At 46.4% G+C, this 27,353-nt stretch overlaps 1 protein-coding gene across 1 annotated transcript; it reads right to left on the bottom strand.

Annotated features, from left to right (window-relative positions):
* Window positions 1-535: 535 nt before the first annotated feature.
* Window positions 536-19,899, bottom strand: LOC106630802 (ras and Rab interactor 2-like). Its single transcript, XM_055704768.1, has 7 exons — window positions 19,419-19,899; window positions 17,799-17,924; window positions 12,926-13,154; window positions 11,177-11,482; window positions 6,117-6,205; window positions 4,049-4,285; window positions 536-2,660 (listed from the first exon to the last, which is right to left on the bottom strand). Exons 4-7 carry the CDS (start codon window positions 11,460-11,462, stop codon window positions 2,553-2,555), a joined length of 720 nt encoding a protein of 239 aa, XP_055560743.1. The 5' UTR covers window positions 11,463-11,482; window positions 12,926-13,154; window positions 17,799-17,924; window positions 19,419-19,899; the 3' UTR covers window positions 536-2,552.
* Window positions 19,900-27,353: the final 7,454 nt, after the last annotated feature.

Below are 27,353 nucleotides of genomic sequence, written 5' to 3'. Positions count from 1 at the left end.
TACAGCTGCACATCATCCACGTCCATCAGTCCACCAACCCACTGCCTTGGCGGCAAGGCCACAGCTGCATATTATCAATGCTAATCAACCCTCTGCCTTCACTCCTCTGCACTACAAGAAATTTCAGGGAAAACAGTGACAGAAACCTGTGTTGGAACTAAGTGCCTGGTCAATGCCTCCAAGTAACAGCATCCATGACGTCCAGACAGACTGTGAGGGGACAGATGGATCCAAGAATTAAATTAGGGAATGAAGTAAGTAAAAGTCATGGAGAAACAGAGACCTCTGAGTTCTGGAGAGTATATTTTAAACGTACCCAATTTCTGGTTTTGCGGCTCAGAAAGAACAGAGCCCAGGTTTCGTCACAGCAGTTATAGGGCTGCAAAGGGAAGGAGAGAGCCAGCAACAGAACTCGTTCCTGGCATCTTCTGTGTGGGAGCAGTGGCCAGACATTTTCAGTTTCAGAGCAGGGCTCCGTGAGAGTGACAAAGTGAGGGGACTTTTGTGGCCGAGAAGGAAAATCATGACAACACCATACAGGAAGCAATTCCATTTTAATAGTCTCCAAAGTGTCACAGTTCAAAAGGAAGAAGAATAGGGTAAGAGCACGAATATGCAGCCAATATCGACAGAAGCAGTGTGGTAAGCTTCTCAATATTGCTTTTTGGTATTTCACAGGGAAAAACATTGAGCCTCATATTTCTCATCTGTAAGTTCTTGGGGGCTTTGGGGAGAAGGAAACTGACACTTACTAGGTTGTCTGAGAATCACAGTTTACAGTTACTCAATGTCTTCTGGTCCCGCAGGATGAGGCAGAGGTATAATTGATTTCTACTCTGTATCTCTGGAAAGAGCTTTCCTCATATCTACAGCAAAAAAAAAATAATGCTATTATAAAAGACAGTCATTGCACAAAGCCACATTAAGTGAATTCTCTATTACATTAAGATCATTTTTCAAGAAGATTTCCTAGAATATCTTGAGTGGCAAGTGACCTATAACGATCATCAAGTCCAACTCCATGCTCCTCACGGGACTACCTGAAACTAAACCATATGACCAAAAGCATCATCCAGATGCTCCCTGAGCTCTTGGACAGGTTTGGTGCCCTGACCGAACGCCCTTTCAGTGGATTTTTCCTAACATCCAACCTGAACTTCCCCTGACACAGCTTCATTCCGTTTCCTCCAATCAAGTTTCATAACTGATGTACTTCTTCACTAGGAAAAGCTATCTAAAGCAGTATACAGAATCCCATTCATCAACAACTATCTGAACTTGTTTCATGTTAAAAAAACCACACAAACAGGCCCAGGAACCCTCAACACAAGAACCTTTCTGTTCAACTTAAGGCACAACAACCACTTACCATAAGCGTCTTCATCTGGCTTTCCACTGCTAGCAGAGTAGCGCTCTGATACTGTCCGGTACACATGGTAGCCAAGCTGCTTATACGTATTTACTGCAACCCGATCTGATACTCTCACAAAGAGATCGACGAAAAATCCACCCTTTCTTTGGAAACATAAACCCCAAAAAACTGCCACAGTAAGGAATAGCAGGTGAATGTATTGCTAAATAACCCGTAACTTGTAATCCTACCAAGAGCAGGTCTGACGATGTCATACGCTAATCAAACACCTTTCACACTGCAGTGACAGATGCAGTCCTTTCCCAAGGGACAAATCTGGTATAAGCTCAGATTTTATTCTATTTTTGTCACATAACCATTCTTTTATACCAGCCCGTGGGTTCAGAATTAAGAACAGAAAGAACAGGGCAAGCTAAGCACTCACACAGGTCTCATATACACGTAAGAAATCTTTTTTTTTAAAAAAAAATATCTAAAAATCCACATTTTTGGTTGCATTGGCTTAGGGACTGCCTCCTTCAACGTGTGTGGCAGGGGCAGTGATGGAACGTGTCACAAAGTTTAGCTGCCTAGCACAAGGCAGCCCTTCTCGTCACAAGGCAAATGCTTCAAAATGTACAATTTTCCCATTTTACCAATTACAATGGGGTTGCCCTGCCACCATGAGTTCAGGACATTTCCCTGTGGGTTCATTTGATGCTCAATTCAATTTTCAGCAGGTACAAGCAGCCAAGCATGACAAAGGAAGTAAGCTAAGGTACTGTCTACCATACAGAACTGGTTCCAAGGATGCCTGCAGGAATTGCAAAAAGCCCATGATTACTGAACAAGCATGCTGGAGGCCCTACAGGAAAGTGTTGACATTCCATGAAACTCTCTTGCTGTCAAGACAAGGACCTTTTTTTATACAGTATCTCTATTGGAACTCAGGCTACATCCTACTCATTCTGGCAAGTTAGCTTTCATAGAAATCCTGAGATCTTACACTGCCACACGATGTTTTCAGTCTTGTTCTCCAATTACAGGGAATCCTCAGCGAATCAGAACACTACTTAAAGCAAAATTCTGGGTCTCTTTCATGCAAATCAAATACCTAAGCCATGTCAGTTGAAAGATTACTTTTAGAAGATTAAAGATAAGCATGGTACTCACTTTTCTGAAATTTCTCCCAGTAGTTCCATCAATTTAGCAGCCAAACCCAGCCATTGAAATTCTGGTGCAACAGAGAGAGCAGTAACATGTCCATGCCACTCTTCCCCAGCCACAGAGCCTTCCACTTTACCCAGTACTGCGAACATACAGAGCATCAGAGCAGTAAGGAGCACCTTGGGAATAATGCACCACATGCAGCCACATGACTTTACAAAAACCCAAGCAGTCTACAAACAAACATTGCAATGATTGTGGTAAAGGCTTAAGCAGCAATTCTACGCTATTACTCAGTGATTCAGCAGCCACCAAGTTTCATTTTGATGCAGTATTACGGTTTTTTCTTGGTTGGCGTAAATAAGTAAATGGATCTCCACAAATTCATTGTTTGAGGCATGACTTCCAAATGCAAGTTTTAAGCAATTCTCGTGAGTTTTTAACTGAGTGGAATTCACGACTGAAGGAATGGAGGGCTAGAAGCCCAAAACCCACTCACCATCCCAGCAATTACTGAAGACTCTTTGTGACTATGGGGGAATAGAGCTTGGGAAGCTTTGCCAATGTGGCAAGAGAAAGCAAAGGCCCTGGCAACACTGGACGTTTAAGGAAAAATAAAAAACAAAAGCAGGGATGGGTGTGTGTTCTTCATAGTTCCTCTCCTTTCTACACAGAGCCGAGCTACTGTACCTCATTAATGAATATGCAGACTTCCGCAGGGCACACTTATAAACATCAGGCACTGCTAAATAAGCAACTGATGCGGTGGGTACAGAGAAACCTTCCGTACAGCAAACGCTTTAAGCTTTACTGTTAAACACTTCATTTCCTGGGTCCCCACAAAGACTCTCATTCTGTGCCCACCTTACCAAACCCCCCAAAAGAAGGGAAAAAAACCAACTGGAAGGAACAAATACACACACACACGCGTAAAAACATGGCGAATCTCTAATTAAAAAAAATTAGGAAAGGATGCAATCATCCAAGTAATGATGAGTTAACTGATGTGCTGCATCGGACAGTCTTGTCGAACTCATGCTGGTGAAACTGAGCTCACACCAGCCGGTTTACTGAAATACTTGTCTTAGTGTACATATACTTGAATCAAAATGACATTCGGCTATAAGGTGAGTGCAAGAAAATGTATTTTGCACACTACAGCAAGAGACCTGCAAAGGGCCACAGTATAATATGCTTCAAGTCTGTGGTACAGTGGTACAAGAAGTCTGTGGTACAAGAAATTCAGCCTCATGGGCTGTTGGCTCAAACACGCTGGTGGAACAGTCTGTATAACTGGCCATACGCACGGTTTACACAGGGTTTTGTATGCAATGTGCATGTTTAACTAGGTATTTATGGTTTAAGACTTGTTTTAGCTCCTAAGGCAGGCAGCCAACAAAGATGTTTTCAAGAGTTAACAAGGAACAGAAATTAAAGGAGTTGCTGGTTTTAAGAAGCTGACTCATCATTGTTTTGAAAAATGGCACCATATGGATCACTGTTAATGCGCTTGTAGACAAGGCGAAAGACCTGGGGTGGTAGGCGGCTGTGCAACTCTGTCTTAATCTTCTGAGGGTAGGTATCTTCTGTCAGTTGCTGCCGGGTGTCATCAACAAAAAGAAACAGGCTATATTCTTCTGGATTGTCCACTTTAAACTCTTCAGCACAAAGCTGACATACATCTGCGGTAGTGATACAGGGTCTTACTAGTAAGGTCTTTCCTGTACATCCACTGTTAAGTTCCTGGAATGCAACACGAAGGTAGTTCTGTAGAATGAGAAAACAGACATCAGAAACAAAACCTCCAAACCTCATCCTCTGAAAACAGAAAGCTCAGCAACAAACAGCAAGCCTCTCTATATTCTGGTTGTGAAACACACACCAGTGATTCCTGTACATTACAGCCACCTTGTGAATTGCTGTTGGTGGTAAGACTGTGGCAGGCATAACAGAAATTCATAAGCTGACACCCTCCTTTCCTTGGCTCACATTCTAACGCTGCAACTACGAATGAACAGATAACAGTCTTAAAGCCCCATTGAAAATACCAGTGGTTTTAACGGGACTTGGTGTTTGGCCTTACTAGGAAACTAAATGCTGTGAAGCAAAATAAACATCAGAGGCAGCATGCTCAAGAGATGATGCTGCAACTGCTGGGTCAATACTATAGAAGAGAAGCTTCACGCAATATGTTAGTCAGAAAGAAAAAGAAAAAAACCCAACCCTCTGGCAGCAGCACACAAAGGTGTTGATCCACAGGTTGCTGCACGATAAACCGTTCATACTCTCTATGCTGCAGCATGCAAAAGGCAATCCATTTTCATGCAGGACATTTTCATCACGTTAACCGATGGCAATTTGGTGTCTGAGCCTGATGTAACCAAATTTCATGTAACAGGCTTAGACGGAGGCAGAAACAAAATTTACTCTGCAACACTGAAGTAAATCCGTATGATCATGAAGCAAAAGCTGGATCTTTTTTCTCTGTTGAAATTCACACATGGGCACAACTGATAACATAGATGAATTCTAAACAAGCCCTACAAGGAAACGCAGTTCTACCTTTCAAAAATTATTTAAAAAGTAAAACAGAAAGCAACTGGAAAAAAAACCACCCAACCACAAAACACTTGGACACATGAGCAAAGCAGCCTGCCGTCACGTGTTTTTTTGCAAAGAAATTAACTGCAATTACAAACTAAAAGCAGCAAAATGAAAGGAGATGGAAAAAATGACAGTAGGAAAGACCTGTTTATTTACTGAGCTGGTACTTATGTTTGTATGCTGAATAAATTAAGCATGCTAAATCACAATAGTAAAAATTTACGTTTCCTAAGAACAAGCTGTTAAAAGCTAAGACTGAGAAGAATGCTCATATGACTTCAGTTCCAAAGAGCACTCTGGGTTTTTAATAAACTTTTCATAGCTTGCAGACTGAAACACTGGAACTTTGCAACAGCTTTTAAACCATTAGGACTGAGCAGAACCAATCCATTTTTGTTAGCCGGTGTGAAGAAATAAATAAAAAAATAAATAAAATCAAATCAGCTCTAAATAAGACAAAGCACACTACAGTTTCAATTTCTAACATAGTTAACACACAGAAGACCTGTTTTTCGATGCTTTTAGATGGACAGGATTGCTTCAAGAAGAGGCTGAGGTTTGTGCAAATGCCTGTAACTCATATACTAAGTATCAGAATTCTTTATGCAGTATCAGCAAGTTGTATTTCATCATCATCAAAATACCAGATTTTTTGCTTTTCCATCCTTTTGAGGGAGGGAGGATGAGGATGAAGGCCTTTCCAGGACCCAAAAGCTGGTGGTAAGGCTGTGAAACAGCACCACAGACGTGCGGTGACCACATCCTGGTTCAACGTGGGAAAGACGAGTTGAGCTGAAGCTGTGTTACACATTCATTGTAGGGAAGGTGCGTCATTTCAGGACTGCAGATGTGGAGAAAGAAGATGGAAAACTGGCATTCTGGGCAGGCAGCAAAGTGCTTGATTTCGTGCCAAGCATAGCCTGGAAGTGGAGCGATCTTACTGATTTGAGGCTCTCTTTGAAAGAGTCAACGAAAGGAGCAGCCCTGGACACACCTGGTGCCAGCTCTTCCCGTGCTCCCCTGCATCTTCCAGCATCCAGCACAGCGTCCAGCTGTACAGGTAGCTTGGCTGAAGTTCAGTTGCTGAGGAAGAGAAGGTGAAACTGAATACAAGATCCTGCTGAAAAAAATCTTCTGTCATTTAGTCATCCAGCAGAAATAGAAAGGTGATTAATTTTCCTATTAAGTGTAATATTTTGCTAGAAAGAACAAAGACTCAAGCTACTTGAATGTGACACCTAACTACAGGTAGGCAGAATATAAAATGGATCCCAGTAAGATGGACTAGCTTTGTGCACTGGCCATAGTTTGGAATTTCTGTTCATCAGCTCTTCTCTTCCTAAGAGAGGCAAATTGTGGGAGCCTGCTGCTTTTCCCAGCTCCTTCCTGTTCAGTCATGTGCTGTGGTTGTTTGCATGGACACTGATAAAGCAGAAGGAGCCGCAACTGAAAGGTTTAATTACCTCCTGATGACCCCATACCTTCATTTCTCAAGCTCTTAGCTACATCATAACTTACTGACTGTTGTCATTAGCCTCTCCAGCAACTTTGCACTGTGGTATGAACTGTAAACAACCGGACAAAGGAGTAAATCCTTTCTTCTCGATTCCATCATCCTCCTTGCTTCAGTCTGCAAACTGATGCATCTGGACAGACAACAGCATACCTATCTATGTAACAATCTTCCTATATGAAAGGCATACAGATCTGGTTTTAAAAGATGAAGTAATCCCGACTGTTTTGTTATTCTTCACTTGGAGTTACTGCCCTACTCTGAAAGAGCAATAAGAAATGGGAGGGGGGAGAAAAAAACCCACAAAACAAACCCCAAACATGAAGACATCTACAGTATAGAACTCTACTCCTTGCTTAAACTTTAAAATTGTAGGCAAGCTTTTCTCCCAAGTCTCCTCTCTATTATTCATGGTAAGCCACCAATCGCTACTGGGGAGCTGTGCCGATTTATACCACTGGAAATCTGGGTTTGTTCTTTTTTAACAGCAAAGCATACAAAGAAGCTGAATCTAAAATAAGATTTGGTCTGTCCTTGCTCTGCACGACTTAAATACAAAGGACTGTGGGAAAGCTCCATTATTTAGTGTTTCCTTTATACCATCATAACCACACTCTGTTATGAAGTGGAAAGACTTTGAAACAGAGGCAAATTTGCCAGACATCTTCTCAGCACTGCTTCACACCACTCGTGGCCCCACGGAAATCATTATGAATCATACTTCTCAAATGGAGATTTCCAACAAAACAACCATACCCTGGTGTTTTTTTTTTTCTTTTCAGCCCAAAGCTCTACCTGAAAATCATCAACTGAAGGTATTGTTCTGTTAGTTGTCCTCCTCTTGTGTTCAGGAGGCAACGTGTACAGCTCTCCAGACTTCACCTTTATTACATGAGTGGAGAACAAATTACAGCCACAACAGAGATGCTGATGTACAAAAGGAGCTGCAGGTCACAAAGGAAAAGGAGTCTCAACAGGAGGCAACAGCCCTCAGCAACCAGGAGAAACAAAAGACAGGCTGTCATTTATTTCTCTTGCTCTTTAAGTAAACTATTTGAGTGGGAGTGTTCGATTAAGAGGCAGGTCTATTTGTGGAGTCATTCAGAGATGCAGTCTATGCTCACAGTAGTGTTTTCTGTATTACCGACAGCATCCTCTCCGCTTTCAGCTCTGCAACAAGTTCAATACATGGAAGACACGCAAGACCCACCAGACAAACTGGACAATACATTTACATTTGAACCGCACAACCCCAAAGCACTGAACAATTTTTCCTGCACCATATAGTTTAGCTAGTTGCCACAGACAGGGCCAGCCAATAGATAACAACTTTTGCTACACTAAAAACAACACAACTTAACAGTCCAGTAAATACTTCTGCCTTTCAAGTGTGTTAATGATCTCTAGCTTCACATCTCAAGTATTTTCTGTCCTAAGATTCCTGAACAATGCACCCTGCACACAAAGCAGGGAACGGACTAGTACTGAACTGGAGGAAACCTGGCACAGTTCTGTCATGCATATCGGCATGTAAAAGGATACAGCAATTTCAGCAACCCAAGAGATAGCAGAAATGGGACATATACACATATACTTAAAACTCACAGCTGAGCTTGGTCACAAGAACCTTTGAAACTTCCTCATAAACTGATAAGTTCTGGGGCCTACCAAGGGCTTGCAGAATACCTCTTTGTTAAAACCACCACTGTGAAAACAAAGGAGGGAGATTTCCTTGCCTATCTAGCAGACTTCAGCCATCGTTCAAGAGTGCCTTAAGAAACATATTCCTAGGCCTCATAAAAATACTCTGTGAGAAGCAAGTATTGGGCATAAGCAAGGATCATTAAGGGGGACAACATTCTCCAAAGCACTTTCCCCAGAGGGGCAGAGAATTCCCCCGGAAGTTTTTACAAAGCACCTAACCCGGGTCCCATTCCGGGTCTCACCACTCAATTGAACGCTGCAGACCCATACATACTCTCAGGACTTTTTCAGGCACAGAAGGATAACCACATCTGGCACCTGCACAGCGTACGTTTGCTTGCTAAGACATGATGCCTCCTCCTTCTTGGCTGAAAACAACAAACTCCTTCCTAAGGTATTATGTACGTCAGTAGATTCCCAGGTCACTTGGGCCTGTAACTCTGCAAGCTAACCAGCCTTCTCTTATTTTAAGGTGGAAATAATTACGAGGTTCTCTTGTTACACTACCGACATCGTTGACTATAGGACTCCGTCAAAAAGGTTTCTACTCAAACGAGGTGAGGAAGAATCCCCCTTCCCCAGCCCACCACTCAGCTGTAATAAAAATAAGTTGATTATCTTCTCCATGCAGCAAAGATGGATCCAGCAATTCCATCATGTATTCAGTTTCAGTATACAGCTCCAGCATATCACCCTGGGCTAGCACATATGTCAACACGGGCAAGAAGTCATCAGCCCCATACAGCCTCCCTGGCTCGAAAAGAACGCAGGCAGCGATAGACAAATCACACCCTTTTACCAGTTTCGGTGTTTGAAAGGAAAGCGTTATTTTGCTGCCTTTACTGACCAGTACGTTTGTATTACTCTAGAGCCTCTCATTACAGATGTGCAGCAAAGAGAACATCATCTGACACTTGGTGGGCAGCATCCAGTTTCATCCTGTATTTCTAACGAGCACAAATTGGATGATGCAGACCTTGAGGCACGCAAGGGAATTTAAAGACTGGGCTCACCTTGGCATCAGCTCAACTGGTGAACTCACAAAAGTCAGCCATGCCAGTCTGGCCTGACCTTCACCCGCACTTCTGTCAGTGGCTAAGAGACAATGGGCATTTTCTTTATACATGCAGGGACGACATCCCCTTTCTGGAAGGATCCAGCCACAAGTACCAGTTTCCGAGTCTGAAACCCAGCAGAGAAGCCTGCATATAAAAGCGTACTAGATTTTACATGAAAACTCTGCACATCTCCTCGACAGAGCATGGTTAGAAACACCAGTGAGCAAAGCCCCATGTAATTCCCAACTAGCTGGTGAAGCATCATTGGTAATGGCAGCACGCAAGTTAACACACAGAGGCTCTGCTGTACCTAGGTCTGTCTGTGTTCCTTTTACTTTTATTGAATTTAAACTTTCTCTTTAGAAAACGCTATGTGGCTAGATCTCTGGGTCTGGCCAAACTGTGCTCATTGCAGAAGTGGTGTGATGGTCACTTGAAACATCAAGATCGGGAGCCAATTTAAACTGTGGTGAAACTCCAGCGGACTGAAGGGCTGATATTGAAAGTCAGACCAGCTAAGGCATACCCTCCAGGTATTACACTATTATCTGGCTGAGACTGCAGGACAAAGCAGGCACCAGAAACAGGTGCTGGCTTGATGTCATGTTTTAAAACTTCATGCAACAAAAGCAAGACAACCCAAGGACCATTTGCTGCATCTTAGCCCAAGCCCCTCAGTACAACTGTTCACCAGCAGCCTCTCAGTATTTTTCTTTTGCATGTTGGAAATACCTTACTCAATGTGATAATACAGTATGGGGAAAAAAAAAAAAAGTTTACAGCACTTTGGCCAAAGATTCCTATACCCATTTTAAAATACAGGATTTTGCACAGAAATAAGCCAGGTCTACGCTCCTGCCCAAATCTTGCCAAAGTGCCTGGGGGTCTTTTACAGCCACAAGCTTTCACCATTCACCTCAAATCTCAAAAGCAAGCAAGCATCCTGATCGGCGCAGGGCCCAGCTGCAGATTCAGTGCTCGAAAGCAAACTGCCAGCCACCTGCAGCAGCTTATGCTTAGGGAAAAAAAATCTCCCACTACCACCGGCATTGCTTCACCTTAGCTCGTGACCTACCACGGCAGTGTATGATAAGATGTCAGGCAACAGAGCTGCACCTATGAATTCATGCTGTCCAGCACAGCTTTTTAATTGTGCCACTGCCTAATCAAGCAGGTCTTAACTGGTCTGTGGTTTCATTTAACCATCTATCTTTCAAGGTCATTTTTGGACTCTTGCTACAGCGTAGAAATAGATGTTGTTTCTCTTGCAAAAACACAAAGAAAGTGTCCAAATGAGAACATTCAGAGGCACAGCAAGCCAAAAATACTGGATCAGGGGCTGCTTTCCTCCAGCCATTAACACAGAGCCCTCGCAGCTATCATACTGCATACACACTGCAGAATTACTATAGCTAAATACTGGGTGTATCCTTTATTACAATTTCCAGGAAAACACTGATTTAGAACCAGTGTCAAGTTCTAGGCTTACAGGACAGCCTTTCTGACAGCCAACTTCAAAAGCCTACTGTTAAGCAAAGCTGGTGATTGGTTTTTATTTTTTTTAAGGTGCTTCACACTGAATTTGTAAGATGTGCTGCCAGATGCACAGGTATTAGGAAGGAAGAAGAGAGGAAGAAGGCCTCTCAAAAGGGCAAGGATGCTACAAGAGCTCCAGGAGAAGGAGACACATCTGCAGAATCAGGTGGTCTGATTTCCTCCACCAAAACAGAACCCCAGGTTTAGAAAAACAGTGAACCTGAACCACAAGAAGCACCATACCTGAGTTATTCTCGATAACAGCATAAATCAATTTGCAAACTCTCAGCAGCAGCATGACTTTCTTTTCAGGTGAATACATTTTCTCCATGGTCACGAACTTGACTTTAATCTTTTCAACATCCACAAAGTCTGGTGTTGGAACAAACACGCCCAGTTCCTGAGGATTCCTCTGCCACACCACCTGAAGGTTTTCCTTTAGTTGTTTCCAAGATCCATCTGCAGTATGAAATTCTTTCAACATCGCTTCAATATGGCTCTTCAATAGCTTCAGAATGCACTTATGCATGGCCTTCTCCAGGACAACATCTGCAACGGGAAAACACAAGCTGAGCTGACTTCCTCCTCTAGAGCAGAGCCAGTAGTAATATAACCATTCCCAAGAGACACTGTAGAGCAAGACCTACTTGCTAAGGCTTAGTTATTATAGAAGCCTGGGTCTCCAGACGTTTGTTAACAAGGAAACAAAAGGCAGAACAGAATCTGTATTCCATTTTCATTTATGACAACGCGGTAAATAAAAAAAAAAAACCACAAAGGCAGACTACAGACTGTCACAACAACAACAACAACAAAAAAACCTAACCCAAAAACAAAGCAGTAAGCAACCAAGCAGCGGCTCCAGTTAACTTTTTCTTCTGTTGGCCAGAAGTCTCCCAGTTGTATTTTACTTTGAGCGTAGACTCCCAAACTTGAAGCATAACACAGTCAAAACCATAACTTTTGTCTGCTTTGGCATGAAAGCCCATCCTTTTTTGCATGGTTTCCATCAGAAACTATAACTCACCCATGGTCTCACAAAACTTGGCTCAGCTTTAAGATCTTTATGATGCTGGACAGAGTAGACATTAAACAATAAATGAAACCCAAGCTGCGTTTATCCAGCTTCACATTTCATCATGCAAGCTTAGATACAGCTTTGTCATCAAGTTTGAAGTTCTTTGTTTGGCAATAGTGTGCACCTGGCACATGTTTTTCTTTTATTCTTGCTTTACTCAAGTTTTTCTTTAACAGTCATTCTCCATTTCCAAGGTATGGAACACATCAACAGAGAACGCTCTTTGGTAAATATTTTCTTTGAAAACCTTTGCTTTATAAGTCAGTTTCCTCAGCGTCCCTATGACAACATAGCTTACATTAATAATCAGCTTATATCCATTATTTGTACCACACTGAACCACCACAAGCACAATAGAAACTAAGGATCCTTCAGCCTGGCCACAGCACAATCACCCTGGCGATGGGGCAAGACCAGAGCCTAGACTAGGCAGATGTATTAGGGGAGCACAGGGACCAAAAGGAGAAAGAGGAGAGGCCATGTCACTACTATGTGATCATGGTTTTTTTAATAATCATTTATATATTATTTTATACATATATATGATCACACATTTGTACAGGCTAGCAGTGGACATCCCTGCTGCTAGTGGCAACTCAAAGTTTCGCTAAACCTCATGCCCTTTCCAGGTTCTTTGCCTGTTCTTAGGTGTTTCTCCTAGACCACAGTCTCTCTTTTTTTCTCCCCTCGGCCTGCCCTTTTTGAGGGTGTTTTTTTCTGGAAATTGCAGGCTATTCCTAATGCTTGGGGTTTACACACACACACTCCCCTCCAAATAAACATTACCTACTACTTTTGTTTTATTGCTTTTGCTTTATGCTTTCATTTATTTTATCCTTGTGTTCAACCATTTTTCCTTTCGTGCCTTCAGACTGCTCTTTCCCATACAAACACGCCCTTCACTCACTCCTTACCTTATGGTGTCTTTGCTTCACATGCAGCATTTATTCTGTACTTGTCTGGCACACAATTCCCAAATGTCCAACCCTATTGGGAGCTCCCATCTCCCCTGTCCCAATTCTGCTGGGGCTTTGGTAACTTCTCTTGCTATTTTCCCCTTCCGAGATCCTGACGGAGGTGGCAAAGCCATGTCTGCTTCATTCCCAGATGTTTCAAACACATCTAGGTGCTCTCTCACAGAGCCTGCAAAAAGGTGGAAAGAGTGAATGTGAGGAGCAGCACTTGCCCTCTGATTTTCTGTCTACAGCCACCAGTAAAGGCATAACCAGTCTGACACATGGTCTTGATAGCCTGTCACACGGCGTGAAGGGCAGATCTAGCTTCCCACCAGACCAGAGCCACCAATTATACGTAACAAGTGGCAACATTTCAAATGACTGATCTTGGTAGAGCCACACAATCACCACTGACAGCACTACCAAACCCAGCCAGGAAAGCAGAAGCATCACCCTTCTGCACAGTGGCAGAAACTGCCTCTCCCTGCTATCAGAGCCATCCTCAGGGCTCACAGGGCAGAAATTTTTCCACCAAGAAAAATGGACAATTCTCACCCATTGGTACGTTCGCTAGCTGAACTTCTAGAGGGTACACATAGTTCTTTGATAGCTTCACTGATTTATTTTTTTTATTTTTTTTTTTTTTACAATTCAGCTTGCTTACTTTATTTATACTGCCTGTTGAGTTTCTTTAAAAAGCGAAAACACCAAATGCTTTGCTTGTAAGCAGAACGCCTCTACAGTTTGCATACCAAGTGCCTGGTCTCATTTAAGTCAAAATTAAAGCAGTTCGTGCCACCAAGTATTGGATTAAAGAACTCTCTATGCCCATGTTAACTCCCACAGGCTTCCACTGGACATGACTAGTTAGCATCAGTCATCCTTCGTCTTGATGAAGCGGGGTCATCACCACATTTGGTCACAGGAGACTCAATAAACTGTAAAGAGTTCAGCACAGATCCTCAGAGCCCTTGGCCCGAAAACAAGGGAGCACCTAGCTTGGGATGGGACATCGGAAAACTCAGTACGCTTCTCCGATCCTCTTTATAGGCTCCAGGCCGTGGCTGGTTCAGCTGCTGCCTGCAGCGTCAGCACAGAGGGAGCTGCAGAAGCTGTCCTTCCCCAGAGGCTACAGGAACTGGACACGGCAGGCAGGGAAAACTCCTCCACAGAGACCCAGTCCCTGGTTGGGGCCAGGCTTGTTACTTGTAGGCAAGAAGTAGAAGCCTCAAGCCTCCTGCCCTCAACCCTCGCTTAGTGCTGCTCCCACAGCTTCCCATGCAGATGAGCGGCGCAGGAGGCATTATTTCACATTTGCAGTTTGTCACGGGCTCTAAAAGCAGTGCCTGCAGATTGCTCCAAAATGTACTTGATCGCACTCCACATTTACTCTAAAAACTTAAATTTGAAGCAGCACAGAGAAACAGAGCGGATAACTCACATGGCTGTGCTCAAAGCTCTGAACAGGGTGTAAATACTTATTGCTGAAGGCTGTTCCTAATGGTTTCTGTGCCGTTAAGGCGATCAGGTAAATAAAAATAGGACAGGATATTTAGTAAAGCATCCTTCAGTGCTGTCCAGTGACTATGTTACAGCTAATAGGAAACAAATGAAATAAAGGACATAGGCTCTCTTTGGAATCACAGCTCTAACTGCCTCGGCTCCGTAACGGCAGACCGAGAGAGACTGTCATTTTAACGCAGCATGTTTGCACAGAACTAGCCAGCAAATGAGGAGGTGACTAAGACTAAGATACGACAGTGTGTCTGATGTGGTTTCTGCTTTAAAAAACAAAACAAATCACAACCAAAAAAGACCACCAAACCAAATAAAAAAACCCTACCCCAAAACAACACACAGCCTTTTATTCTCCCTTGTGAATTCTTGGAATAGGCATAAGAACCACAGAGTTCTGCCCTCAAACTAAAAGTGGCAAATTCTAGCAAGCTGAAGTGGCCAACAACACAGCAATATTGATAAACAATGGACTTATTTCTCAATGGTCAATAAACACCCCTATGTATCCTAATTAATAGAATACCTATAGAAATGTTTAGATTATTATTAAAGCCTGGAAGGACAGCATTTCTAGTAATCTGGGTCTTAGACCGATATTCAGTGTCAGAAGACACCTATAAGCATGCTTGGGATCAAACCATCCAGCTGTTTATCCTTTCTACTGAACTGCTGCTACTGCTGCCTTTCAGAGAAAGGTGTTTCTGGGTATGATTCTCCAAATCAATTCCCAGCCAGCAGTTTTCACTGATTAAATACAAAAAAAGTATAGGAGGGTCCCCCAGGCAAGTTAGCATCGAAGTTCTGAACTGAGGACTGATCCTCAGTTCTGTATATTCCCCAAATCCAAACTGGCAACAAAAATTCCTGTTACTTTGGCATACACAAAGTGTCTTCAGCTGTTATCCCAGGTTACTTAATACTCTCAAGCCAAAATAGACACTCTTTCACGGGTGTGGGTTTTTGTAGTAGCATAGGGATGTGGCGATGTGGAAGATCACATGTTGTGACGGAAACGTAGGAACTAAGTAGAAAACTGCCCACGAAGGGGCTGGCTCTGCTACTAGTATATAAGTGCCTGTGTCTTTCAATAAACTGCCATTTTGCCTTCCTCTCCATGAGAGTCTGAGTGCTGATGGTCCCTCAGGTGCTGTGCTGAGGTTTGGACACGTCATGAGCTGCAACAGGTTTTTTTTGTTTGTTTTGTTTTTCAATTGAGTATCATTTTTGCTGAGCACCATGTAGTGTTCCTGAAGTGATACTTATCATTAGCCTCTAACCTCAAAATGGGAACTGGAAATGCTTTGATAAAAGAATTGTAAAGGCAAGCCAGCTTGTTTCGTCATGACTTGTGGAAACGCATCTGTATCCTGTGCTGACACACTATTTTGTGCTGTAAACCACACAAGTCTGTATCTAGAGAGGATTAGACAATATATTAGTCATCACCAGTGTCCTTACACAGCCTCTTTACAACCCTCACTGCCTGAAATTGCAGGCATGCTCTTGCCTTTTCCAGGCTTCAGTTTACCTGTTACCCACTACTGTTGCTCCACTGAGATTACCTGTCAAACTCCAGCCCCTAGATTTACATACAAGCCCTGATCATCACCTACGATAGAAAAAGCACCCATCCATAAAAGAAGGGCTCAGTAAGAGACTGAATGAGCCTGCGAACCATCACAAAAAGGCACAGTCCTGTACAAGTAACGTTGCCTGGGAGGCTGAAAGCAGAAGGCTGCTTTAGAACACCACAGGTGTGGTGTGTACGTGCAGAATACACTACTACGCTGCATTTGCTTTCTTATAGTTCTTCCTAATATCTTGGACATGTATAGACTGCCATGACTGATGCAGATCTATTTCAAGACACCTCATGTTAGGATGGCCAAGCGTCCAGCTCTTGGTGCAGGTTTACAGTGACACATGCCTCACCCCTAGTGCAGACAAGGGCATCTCTCCCAAAGAAGCAAGGCTCAAAAATCAAGACGTCACACAACCTATATGCCTTGATAATCTGCACAACCCTGAGAAGAAATGTAGGACTGAGGCAGGCGATGCATAGGTGGTGGTGTCAGAGGCTGAACAACTAGGGAAGAAAGGTCTCCACGGTAAACCTCCTCTCCTTTTACCTGCCTAAAACACGCCAATGAATGACAGAACTATCTGTGCTAGGTCTGTTCTGCTTTGTTCAGCTGTGGGTTCATTAAAACTCACGTTATGGCAGTGAGGTAAATACCTATCTTTTCTTAAAGAAGAGGTAATAAAGGGGCAGGGAGTAAGTCACAAAGCAAGCCAAAGGGATGGCTGGGAAAGGGAAAACCAAATCCTCTGCTCAGCACTTTTACCGCTGGTTCTTACTTGCCCTATCTGCCTGCTCCTATAGCAAAAGGAGCAGCAGTGAGGGACACATCAGTCAGCCTCAACTCAACATGAAAAGATACTAGGATGAACCACAGGGTAGGTGAATGGGACACCAAAACAGATGTACAAACACCTGAAAAGTAACACAGCACTAGAAAACAGTCGCCATTCATTCCCCCCCCCCCCCCCAAGAGCCAGTAGTGGCATACCATTCTAATTCCTTTAAGAGAATACCTGGATCAGTGAAGAAGAGGGAAGCAGGGGATGGGCTGTATCCTAACCTTTTCAGGACCCATAACCCTATTCCATGAAACTTTCCTATAAGCAAACAAGGGAAATACTGTCATGCTGTAATTACCATAAGGCGGGTGGCTTGAGTGGGTTCATAAAATACTGCACTTGGAGCCCAGTTCTCGACGGTTGACTGTCAAACAAGACAGGTATTTGAACAGGGGTCAGCCCTGGTCTTTAGTCTGCTGAGTATCTTCATTCAAAATTTGGATGACAGAGCTGAGACTTCAAATACAAAATCTGCACGTGACATCACAGCAGGGGTGGGAGAAGGGCAGCTCCAGTCCTCCGCAGACCAGGTTTAATTAATAAGTGGGAAATGGGCCTAAAGCTAACGTGACAAAATCTCATGAGAACAAAAGTATAACATTGCCTCTCAGCAAGAGGAATACAAAAGCAAAAGCGCTGCTCAAAGCAGCCTCCCCGGAGCAGCCAGCAGAGTGACTCAGCGGGGGCCGGGCTGCGCCCCTGCACACCGTGGCTCTGCCCGCCCGCAGACCCCAGCCCCTGCCACAGGGCACGGACTGCTGGCCAGGGACCAGCACAGCCTCTCCAAGCCTCCTTCAACACCCAATGTTTAAGAATCCATTACAGATCAGACATACCGAAGCAAAGAACAGACAGTATTGTTTAGGCGCCTTCCCACACAACCAGTTAATACCTTATGGCCAAATTACTGAAGGAGCCAGTCGTTTCTTGGGCTGGGCCCAGGCTTGGGCATTGAGACCAAAGCTGTTCAGGTGTCCACCCTGCCTGGCAGAACTGCGGCAGTCGGCTTGATTCCCTTCTGTTCACAGACAAGAAAAGACGACGCATTATTACCATTAGATTGCAACACTACCAGAATCGTTCCCGGTTTGTATTGAAGTACAACATTAAGTCATAACACAACACATTAAAAAAGCAGAGGAGAGGTTTATGTATAGCCAACTTGTAACTAACTGATAAATTAACTGAAATGTATTTATCAGGTATGCATTAACACACACAAAGTAAAGATAGTAAGATGATAGTTTAGGCTTAAAGCTCAAGTCAGTGGAGCCTTCCCTGGAGAAAAGCTCTTTCCTCTAACCACCTTGTCCCATTTGTCAGCCTACCAGGATTTAAACATTTAAACATTGGGCAGCAAATTCAAAAACAGATAAGCCAGCATTGTAGCCAATTACTATTAATTTAATACAATGCATACTGCAAACAATTTAATCTAACACAGTCTGATTAGACCTGTTGTTAATCTCAACCCTTCGATACCCCACCTTAGGTGCCAAAAACCAGATTGTCGTGGTTTAATCCCAGCCAGCAACCAAACATCACCCAGCCACTTGCTCACCCACCCCCCTGCCCCCACACACCCATCACCCAGAGGGGTAGGGAGGACAATCACAAAGGCATGCAAAACTCGAGGGTTGAGATAAGAACAATAATTTATAACAGAATAAAGAGATAAGGACAACAGAAATAACAATAATAATAATAACAATTGGGATGGAAAGGTGGGGAAGAAAGGGTAAAATTCAAAGGAAGGGAAAAGGAAAGAAAAACACCCCACCAACATCAAGTGATGCACAGTACAACTGCTCACCACCCGCTGACCGATGCCCAGGCAGTCCCCACATCGATCTCCCTCCAGCTAACCCTCCAAGTTTCTATACCAAGCATGACGTCCCACAGAATACCTCTGGCTGGTTCAGGGCAGCTGACCGGGCTGTGTCCCTTTCCAGTCTCTGGCCTCCCCCCAGCCCTCTGGCTGGCAGGGCCCAAGGAACTGAAAAGTCCTTGATTTAGTAAAAATATCACCCAGCAATAACTAAAAACATCAGTGCAGTTATCAGCATTGTTCCCACATCATAGCCAAAACACAGCATTTTACTAGCTCCTAAGAAGAAAATTAACTCCATCCCAGCTGAAACCAGGACAGTCAGCCTCCTAGGATTTAAAGATGCAACCAAAGTCAAGTTTTGCCAGAACAGCTGCTTGATTTCTAGTAGGAAAAGCCTATTCACTCAGCAGCTCTACTCCTGAAATGCAGCCATGAGTCCTTGTTGCAATTTCAGAGGGACCAGGCAAAGACTTGCCTCGCAAAAGTACTGAGCATAAGAAACAGGAGCTTGTCTCATCTGCCAGTGTAACAGACTGCCGTCCTATACCCTCTTCAAGAGTTTGTGGTGTTTAAAGCGCTCTGGATTCAGCCGTCCCTTGTTCCCATGAACCTCACAGCAGGCACACAGTGATGGAAAGACTATGAGAGCATCCATCCAAGAATGGCAGAATAGCATCTCACTGTGTCTGTCGGTTTCTGGAGTCACACGATTGGCAGCTTTATCCAAGTGTTGTTTAAACGGCTTGTGCTCTACATCCTACTGCTGCTCTCCTGTTACATCCATGGCATCGACGCTCAATCTGAAAGCGGCGAGCAAGGAAAGCGGTCTATGAACACACAAGTGTTATGGCCTGTGGCAAGCTGAGGAAATGAAAAGACAGAATCTTTCAGCCAGCAGGGTAAGAACGTGCCAAACCAGGAAAGCGTGTACGTCTAGGGTCAAGTGACTGACAGGGAATAAAACGCATGGTGCAGCACACTAAATGGCGTTCCCAGGTATGGGGTTTGGTTTGGTGTCCCAGAAGGACCGTTTCCAACTTCCAAGAAAGCGTTACCCTGAAAGGCAGACGCGCTTAAGGCAAAAAGCCAAAAGCAAAGCCCTCAAACCCAGAACCATTTTCAGGAACACAGGAGTTAAGCCTAAAATTGGTTGAAAGCTGCCTCTTACCTCTTCCCCCGCCACCTTCCTCCCTTCAACATCAGCACATTTCCTTGTGATCCCTTTTCACAAAAAAAAAGATTGAGGCCTGTGGTATCAGCTTGGTATCGAAGCACCGCGATGCGCTTGCTGGCTACATGCTCTCTTAGAAGGCTGACAGCTTCTCCACACGGAACAGCCAAGGCTTCCAGTCTCTCTGGCCTTCCCACACCCTGTTAAACGTGAGGAAGGCAAAGACCGATAACATCTTGGAGGGTCAGGAGGAAGTCAAGATGCACTACATTTAGAGCCCAAATGTAATTACCCAAAGGAATTACAACAGAACAAGAGGCAGGAACAATCGGTAGACAGGCAGATAACATGCACAGCAGCAATACCCAGTCAGATTTGCAAGACTTCCAGTCACTTCATCCCGCAACTTTGTTTTGAATTTAGTTACAAGGTAAGCAGATTCTTAACGCTCATTCTGCTTTTATAACTGCTGGAGAAAGGCTAACACGTGGCACTGGCATTACAGTCAGAATTCAAGTACAAAAATCACGGCAAAGCTGTGCCTTGCCAAGTGACTTCCAAAGCAGGCTCTCGCGCCTTTCAACGAGACAGTCAAATCTGGAGTCCCAAGGGAACTCTGTGCCAGGTCTGTCAGTATGACTAAGCTCCCTGACAAAGTACACCGCCATACAGAAATGTAAGTGGGTTTATACCTCAGGCTCATTTACAATCTAGAAAAATAATATTGCCTGACTGGATGAGCTGGTTTAAGCGCCCAGCAGGCCTGGCTGCGTAACCACGAGGGACCACCAATTCCTCCCGGCTGTTGCCCAAGCAGCAGCGCAGCACTGGGACCCTCGTGGGCCCTTGGCAAGTACAAAAGTTATCCCTCCGGAGTCAGCAGTCCGACTCACAAGCACACGGCATATGTGGAAAAGTAACATCTAGATTGACCTTCAGTTTCGCTCCCCTTGATTTGTCAACGTACAATTCCGGATGAACCTAGGTAAAAAGAAAAAGCAAGAGAGCCCCGTTTCACTGGGAAGCAAATCCAAAGGCCTCTTCCCCTCGGCTGCTCCGGCCCAGGAGCTGACTGTCACGACACAGGATCAGAGAGACACCCGAGCTGCTGCCTCCCAACCCTCCCCGGCAGTTAAACGCTTGCCCTTTGCAATACTTTTTAGAGAAATCAGCAATCGGGGGCGAGGGGTGGGGATTCCACTGCTGGCTTTCTTTTCCTTCCCCTGCCCGCTCGCAGAGACGGGAAGAGGCTCCTGAGCCACCCCCCGAGACAGCGTTACCGCAGGACCCAAGGCAGCCCCTGCGGCCCGCGGGGGGCGGCTGCCCCAGCCCGCTGCCACGGCCCCGGCCAGCGGCTGGGGGAAAGACAAAGCCCCGCGCAGAGCTGCGGCGGCTGCGGCGGCTGCCCGGGCAGCCCGGAGGCGGCGGGGGGGCGGCAGGGCGCCGCGGGCCGACCCCCCTCCCGGGCCCCGCCGCCGCAAGGGAGCACCGGAGCCGCCCCGCCGCCGCTCCTCGCCTCCTCGCTGAGGTAGCGGCGCAGCTCCGAGAAAAAAAAAAAAGGCAGCACCGTGAGCAGCCCGCTGACCACCGTCACTGCCGGGGAGACGAGAACCGCCGGCAGCCCCGCCGGTCCCAGGCCGGGCCGCCCGCCTCAGCCCGCCCGCCGCCGGCACCAGGCGCTCCCTGCCGTGGCGGAGTGCCAGCCCGCCACGTCCCCCCCAGGCGGCCGCTGCCCGACGGCCACGCCCGGGCTCGCCCACCGGCCCCCGGCCGCCCTCAGCCCGACCGCTCACCCAGCGCAGCGCTGCACGTCCCGGCCCGAAAGCCTTCCAGGCTCCCGGCGAAGGCCCCGCACTGCCACCACCGCTCCAGCACGCCGTGTGGGCCGGAAACGGGCCGGGGCCGTATGCGTCGCCCATATGTACAGCCCATAGGTACGCAGCCACAACCCCAGCCCCCAGCCGTCAAGCCGATTCTGCACATGCGCCGCCCTTAGTTTGCATGGAGCGCTGCTGCCATCTAGCGACCAAAGATTGGTAACAGACCACGGGGCTCAAACCTGTGTCCTCCGCGCGGGACAGGTTCTGCCGACGGCGTGACCAGCACGCGGGCGGTTGCCGCGCAGCCGCTTCCCGGCACGCACTGCGCCTGCTCCGCCGGCAGCGCTGCTGCACGCGCTACAAGCGGGTCCCGTAAGGCGCATAGGTAGGCACAAACCCCGCCCCCAGCGACAGGCCGGTCCTGCGCATGGACCGCCCGGAGTGTGCCAGGAGCGCTGCTACACGTGCGGGTTAGGGTTAGGGTTAGGGTTAGGGTTAGGGGTTAGGGTTAGGGTTAGGGGTTAGGGCTAGGGGTTAGGGTTAGGGTTAGGGTTAGGGTTAGGGGTTAGGGTTAGGGTTAGGGTTAGGGGTTAGGGCTAGGGATTAGGGTTAGGGTTAGGGTTAGGGGTTAGGGTTAGGGGTTAGGGGTTAGGGTTAGGGGTTAGGGGTTAGGGCTAGGGGTTAGGGGTCAGGGTTAGGGTTAGGGTTAGGGTTAGGGGTTAGGGGTAGGGGTTAGGGGTTAGGGTTAGGGTTAGGGTTAGGGTTAGGGGTTAGGGTTAAGGTTAGGCTTAGGGTTAGGGTTAGGGGTTAGGGTTAGGGTTAGGGTTAGGGTCAGGCTTAGGTTAGGGTTAGGGTTAGAGTTAGGGTAAGAGTTTAGGGTTAAGGTTAGGGTTCGGGTTAGGGTTAGGGTACAGGTTAGGGTAATGGTTAGAGTTAGGGGTTAGGGTTAGGGTTAGGGCTAGGGGTTAGGGTTAAGGTTAGGCTTAGGGTTAGGGTTAGGGGTTAGGGTTAGGGTTAGGGTCAGGCTTAGGTTAGGGTTAGGGTTAGAGTTAGGGTAAGAGTTTAGGGTTAAGGTTAGGGTTCGGGTTAGGGTTAGGGTACAGGTTAGGGTAATGGTTAGAGTTAGGGGTTAGGGTTAGGGTTAGGGCTAGGGGTTAGGGTTAAGGTTAGGCTTAGGGTTAGGGTTAGGGGTTAGGGTTAGGGTTAGGGTCAGGCTTAGGTTAGGGTTAGGGTTAGAGTTAGGGTAAGAGTTTAGGGTTAAGGTTAGGGTTCGGGTTAGGGTTAGGGTACAGGTTAGGGTAATGGTTAGAGTTAGGGGTTAGGGTTAGGGTTAGGGTAAGAGTTAAGGGTTAGGGTTAGGGTTAGGGTTAGGGGTTAGGGCTAGGGTTTCGGGTTAAGGTTAGGGTTCGGGTTCGAGTTAAGGGTTAGGGTTTGGATTAGGGTTCGGGTTCGGGATCGGGTTAGGGTTCAGGTTAGGGTTAGGGTTAGGGCTAGGTTATAGGGTTGCAGTCTTAGGGTTAAGGTTAGGGTTAGGGGTTAGGGTTAGGGTTAGAGTTAGGTTAAAGAGTTTAGGGTTAGGGTTAGGGTTAGGGTCAGGGTTAGGGTTAGGGTTAGCGTCTTAGGGTTAGGGTTTAGGATTATCCTCTTAGTGTTAGGGTTAGGTTTAGTGCTAGGGTTAGGGTTAGCGTTAGGTTTAGACTTAGGGGTTAGGGTAAGAGTTTACAGTTAAGGTTAGGTTTTGGGTTCGGGTTAGGGTTAGGGTGCAGATTAGGGTTAAGGTTAGGGTTAGGGTAAAGAGTTAGGGCTGGGGTTAGGATTAGGGTTAGGTGTTAGGGTTAGAGTTAGAGTTAGGGTAAGAGTTTACAGTTAAGGTTAGGTTTCAGGTTCGGGTTAGGGTTAGGGTACGGGTTAGGGTTAGGGTTAGGCTTAAGGGTTAGGCTTAGGGGTTAGGCTTAGGGTTAAGATTTAGGGTTAGGGTTAGGATTAGTTTTAAGGGTTAGGGTTAGGGTTAGGGTCAGGGTCAGTCTTAGGTTAGGGTTAGGTTTAGGGTAAGGGTTAGGGTTATGGTTACTTTTAGCCTCTTAGGGTTAGTGTTGGGGTTAGACGCCTCAGGATTAGAGTTAGGATTAGGGTTAGGATTAGGATTCGGGTTAGGGTTAGGGTAAGTGTTTAGGGTTAAGTTTAGGTTTCGGTTTCGGGTTTGGGTTAGGATTCATGTTAGGGTTCAGGTTAGGGTTAGGGTTAGGGGTTAGGTTTAGGGTTAGAGTTAGGGTAATAGTTTAGGGTTAAGATTAGGGGTTTGGTTCGGGTTAGTGTTAGAGTTAGGGTTCGTGTTACGGTTTGGTTGAGGGTTAGGGTTAGGGTTAGGATTATCCTCTTAGGGTTAGGGTTAAGGTTAGTGTTAGGGTTAGGTTTAGGCTTAGGCTTAGGGTTAGCGTTCTGGTTAAGATTAGGGTTAGGATTACAGTTCGGGTTAGGGTTAGGTTAAGTGTTAGGATTAGTGTTAGGGGTTAGGGTTAGAGTTTAGGGTTAAGGTTAGGGTTCGAGTTCAGCTTCGGGTTAGGGTTATGTTTAGGGTTATGGTTATAGTTCGGGTTAGGGTTAGGATTAGACTCTTCTTAGGGTTAGTGTTAGTGTTAGGGTTAGCCTTTTATGGTTAGGGTTAGGGTTAGCCTCTTAGAGTCAGGGTAGAGTAAGGGTTAGGGTTAGGGTTAGGGTTCGGGTTCGGCTTCGGGTTAGGGTTAGATGCCTCTTAAATTTAGGGTTAGGGTTAGGATTAGGGTTAGGGGTTAGTGCTAGGGTTAGAGGTAGGGTAAAGAATTTGGGTAAAGAGTTAGGGTTAGTGTTAGGGTTTGGGTTCGGGTTACCCTTAGGGTTAGGGTTAGGGTTAGAGTCAGGGGTTAGGGTTAGAGTTAGGGTAAGATTTTAGGGTTAAGGTTAGGGTTTGGGTTAGGTTTCGGGTTAGGGTTAGGCTTCGGATAAGGGTTTGGTTTAGGGTTAGGGTAAGGGTTCGGGTTAAGGTTAGGGTTAGGGTTAGAGTTAGGGTAAGAGTTTAGGGTCAAGGTTTGGGTTCGAGTTCAGGCGGCGGGGGGCCCTGCTAGGCCAGCATTGAGCCTGTTGGGAGGGTTCCCTGGCTGCCCTGCCGGGTGAGGGCGGCAGCGGGGGGGCCCCGCTAGTGCGTCATCGTGCCCGTCGGTGGGGTTTACTGGCTGCCCTGCAGGTTGAGGGCGTTAGCGGGGGGCCCCGCAAGGGCGGCGTCGAGCCCGTTGACAGAGCTCACTGGCTGCCCTGCCGGGTGACGGCGGCGGCGGGGGGCCCCACTAAGGCAGCATTGATCCCATCGGCGGGGTTTGCTGGCTGCCCTCCCGGGCCAGGGCGTTAGCGGGGGGCCCTGCAAGGCCAGCATCGGGCCCGTCGGCGGGGTTCGCTGGCTGCTGTGCCAGGTGAGGGCGGGGGCGGGCAGCCCCGCTAGTGCAACATGGAGCTCGTCGGCGGGGTTCGCTGGCTGCCCTGCCATGTGAGGGCGGCGGTGGGGGGCCCTGCTAGGGCGTCATCGAGCCTGTCAAGAGAGTTCACTTGCTGCCCTGCAGGGTGAGGTTGGCGTCGGGGGGCCCTGCTAGGGCAGCATCGAGCCCGTCGGCGGGGTTCACTGGCTGCCCTGCAAAGTGTGGGCGGCAATGGTGGGGCCCCACTAGGGCCGGCATCACCCCCTTGGGGGTTTCGCTGTCTGCCCTGCCGGGTGAGGGTGGCGGCGGGGGGCCCCGCTGGGGCAACATCGAGCCCGTCATCAGGGTTTGCTGGCTGCCCTGCCGGGTGAGGGCGGAGGTGGGGGGCCCCACTGGGGCTGGCATCGAGCCCGTCAGCAGAGTTCCGTGGCTGCCCTGCCGGGTGAGAGCAGCAGCGGGGGTCCCCACTAAGGCGGCATCGCACCCGTCGGCAGGGTTCGGTGGCTGCCCTGCCGGGTGAAGGCGGTGGCGGGTGTCCTGCTAGGGCGGCATCGAGACTGTTGGCAGGGTTTGCTGGCTGCCCTGCCAGGTGAGGGCGGCGGTGAGGGGCCCCGCTGTCAGCGGGTTAGTGTAGGGTTAGGGTTAGGGTTAAGGGTTTAGGGTTTAGGGTTAGGGTTTAGGGTTATGGTTAGGGTTTAGGGTTTTGATTAGGTTTTAGGGTTAGGGTTAGCATTTAAGTTTAGGGGTTAGGGGTAGGGGTAGGGGTAGGGGTTAGGGTTGGGTACATGCCATGCACAGCTCGACCAGAGAAGGTGCCAGGAAGGATTTCTGTTTGTTGTTCTCACACTGCCCCGGTAGCCAGCTGAAAGGCACCACAAAAGTTGGGCTACCAGCTTTCTGGGCTGAGATGGGGATCTGCTGAGTTTTGAACTCGGCTGGAGCCAAACTGCTCCACGGCACACCCCATGCACAGCTCCACCGGGGAAGGTGCCAGGAAGGATTCTGTTCAGTAGTTCCCCTGATTATATGGAAGCGAATGCAACAGCTACGAACCTGGAAGTTGTGAGATGTTTGACAGTGATAAACGTTAGTGAGAGTTGAGCAGTCAGGTAAAGCCTATTCAAGTAAAATGTGCGTTACTGCAGTACTCCAAAACCCGATTAGGATGATGAAGTGGAGCCCATTGTCTCATACGTGGGAACTGTATCTGTGGTAAACGATGACTGAGGAGGCTTTAGATGTAATGGTGGAGAGGTTGGTGTGATGTCGTAACGAAAGGGAGTAACTTCATCCTTGAATCTATGTACGGTATAGTAACGAACAGGAATTGAGACATTATTTCATGTCATTAATGAGACAGATGCTGCAGTATTATGCTTAGTTCAGTTCTCAGAATCTTAAGTTCTTGGAAAATGGTATGTAACACAGAGAAGAGGCATAAAAGTTGAGCTTGGGAAAACAGGTTGTACAATGCAAGAGTTTCAAATTGGCATCTTTCGAGTTTGTCTGAAAGGTAAGAGATCATCTTAAGTTAGTCGGTGTAGTATTTTATAAATTGATTTTAACAGGAACTGACATTTATGCAGAAGACATATGTGAAGAACCTATTGCTGAACACTAAAACCATCCACATTTAAAAAAAAAAAGTGAAACTGAGATCTAAGTGAAGGCAGTTAGCCACTGAAACAACTTCTAAAAGAAGTAGAACATCTGTCCCCTTTGCTTTTGATTCATTTCTACGTGGTGTATTCGGGTCTAAATTTAGCCTAAGTTACAGGTCTCTGAACTACAGCGCAGAGAACCCCTCCACAGACAGCATTCTCAAACGAGAAATAAATGCACGTATGATTTTTTTACATATACAAACACATAACATTAGGAATTATGTGTTGGTGATGTGGTAATGTGATGGCTATTTAACAATGATCCTTGCTCATCAGGAGAAACAGGATTTCTTTTGTTTGGAGATAGACACAGCTTTGAGGTCAACCCATTTCTTCAGCCAGCTTACATTTTTCTGGACTCTTCAACTTCAGCCGTGGCAATTAATCTAAAAAGTAAGCATCATATCTTTCCCTTTTCACATATGCAAATACGATTTTTAAAAAACACAGAAACAACCAAAGGAAAGCGAAGCCAGACACCGTTAATGATATTCACAGAGGAGGAATGTATCACT

The sequence above is a fragment of the Falco cherrug genome, chromosome 3, assembly GCF_023634085.1.
Source record: "Falco cherrug isolate bFalChe1 chromosome 3, bFalChe1.pri, whole genome shotgun sequence".
NCBI classification, from domain to species: Eukaryota; Metazoa; Chordata; class Aves; order Falconiformes; family Falconidae; genus Falco; species Falco cherrug.
Note: the sequence above shows the minus strand (reverse complement) of the source record. Positions and strands in the feature narration are given on the sequence as shown.

What these genes read in the sequence shown, in the direction of transcription:
- LOC106630802 (XM_055704768.1), bottom strand. Translation starts at nt 11,462, where the DNA reads ATGCATAAGTGCATTCTGAAGCTATTGAAGAGCCATATTGAAGCGATG. An exon ending in TGTTATCGAGAATAACTCAG is followed by an intron (nt 6,206 to 11,176) that starts GTATGGTGCTTC and finishes TCTCTTCCTCAG; the next exon opens with CAACTGAACTTCAGCCAAGC. An exon ending in ACAGCCGCCTACCACCCCAG is followed by an intron (nt 2,661 to 4,048) that starts GTCTTTCGCCTT and finishes GTATGTTCGCAG; the next exon opens with TACTGGGTAAAGTGGAAGGC.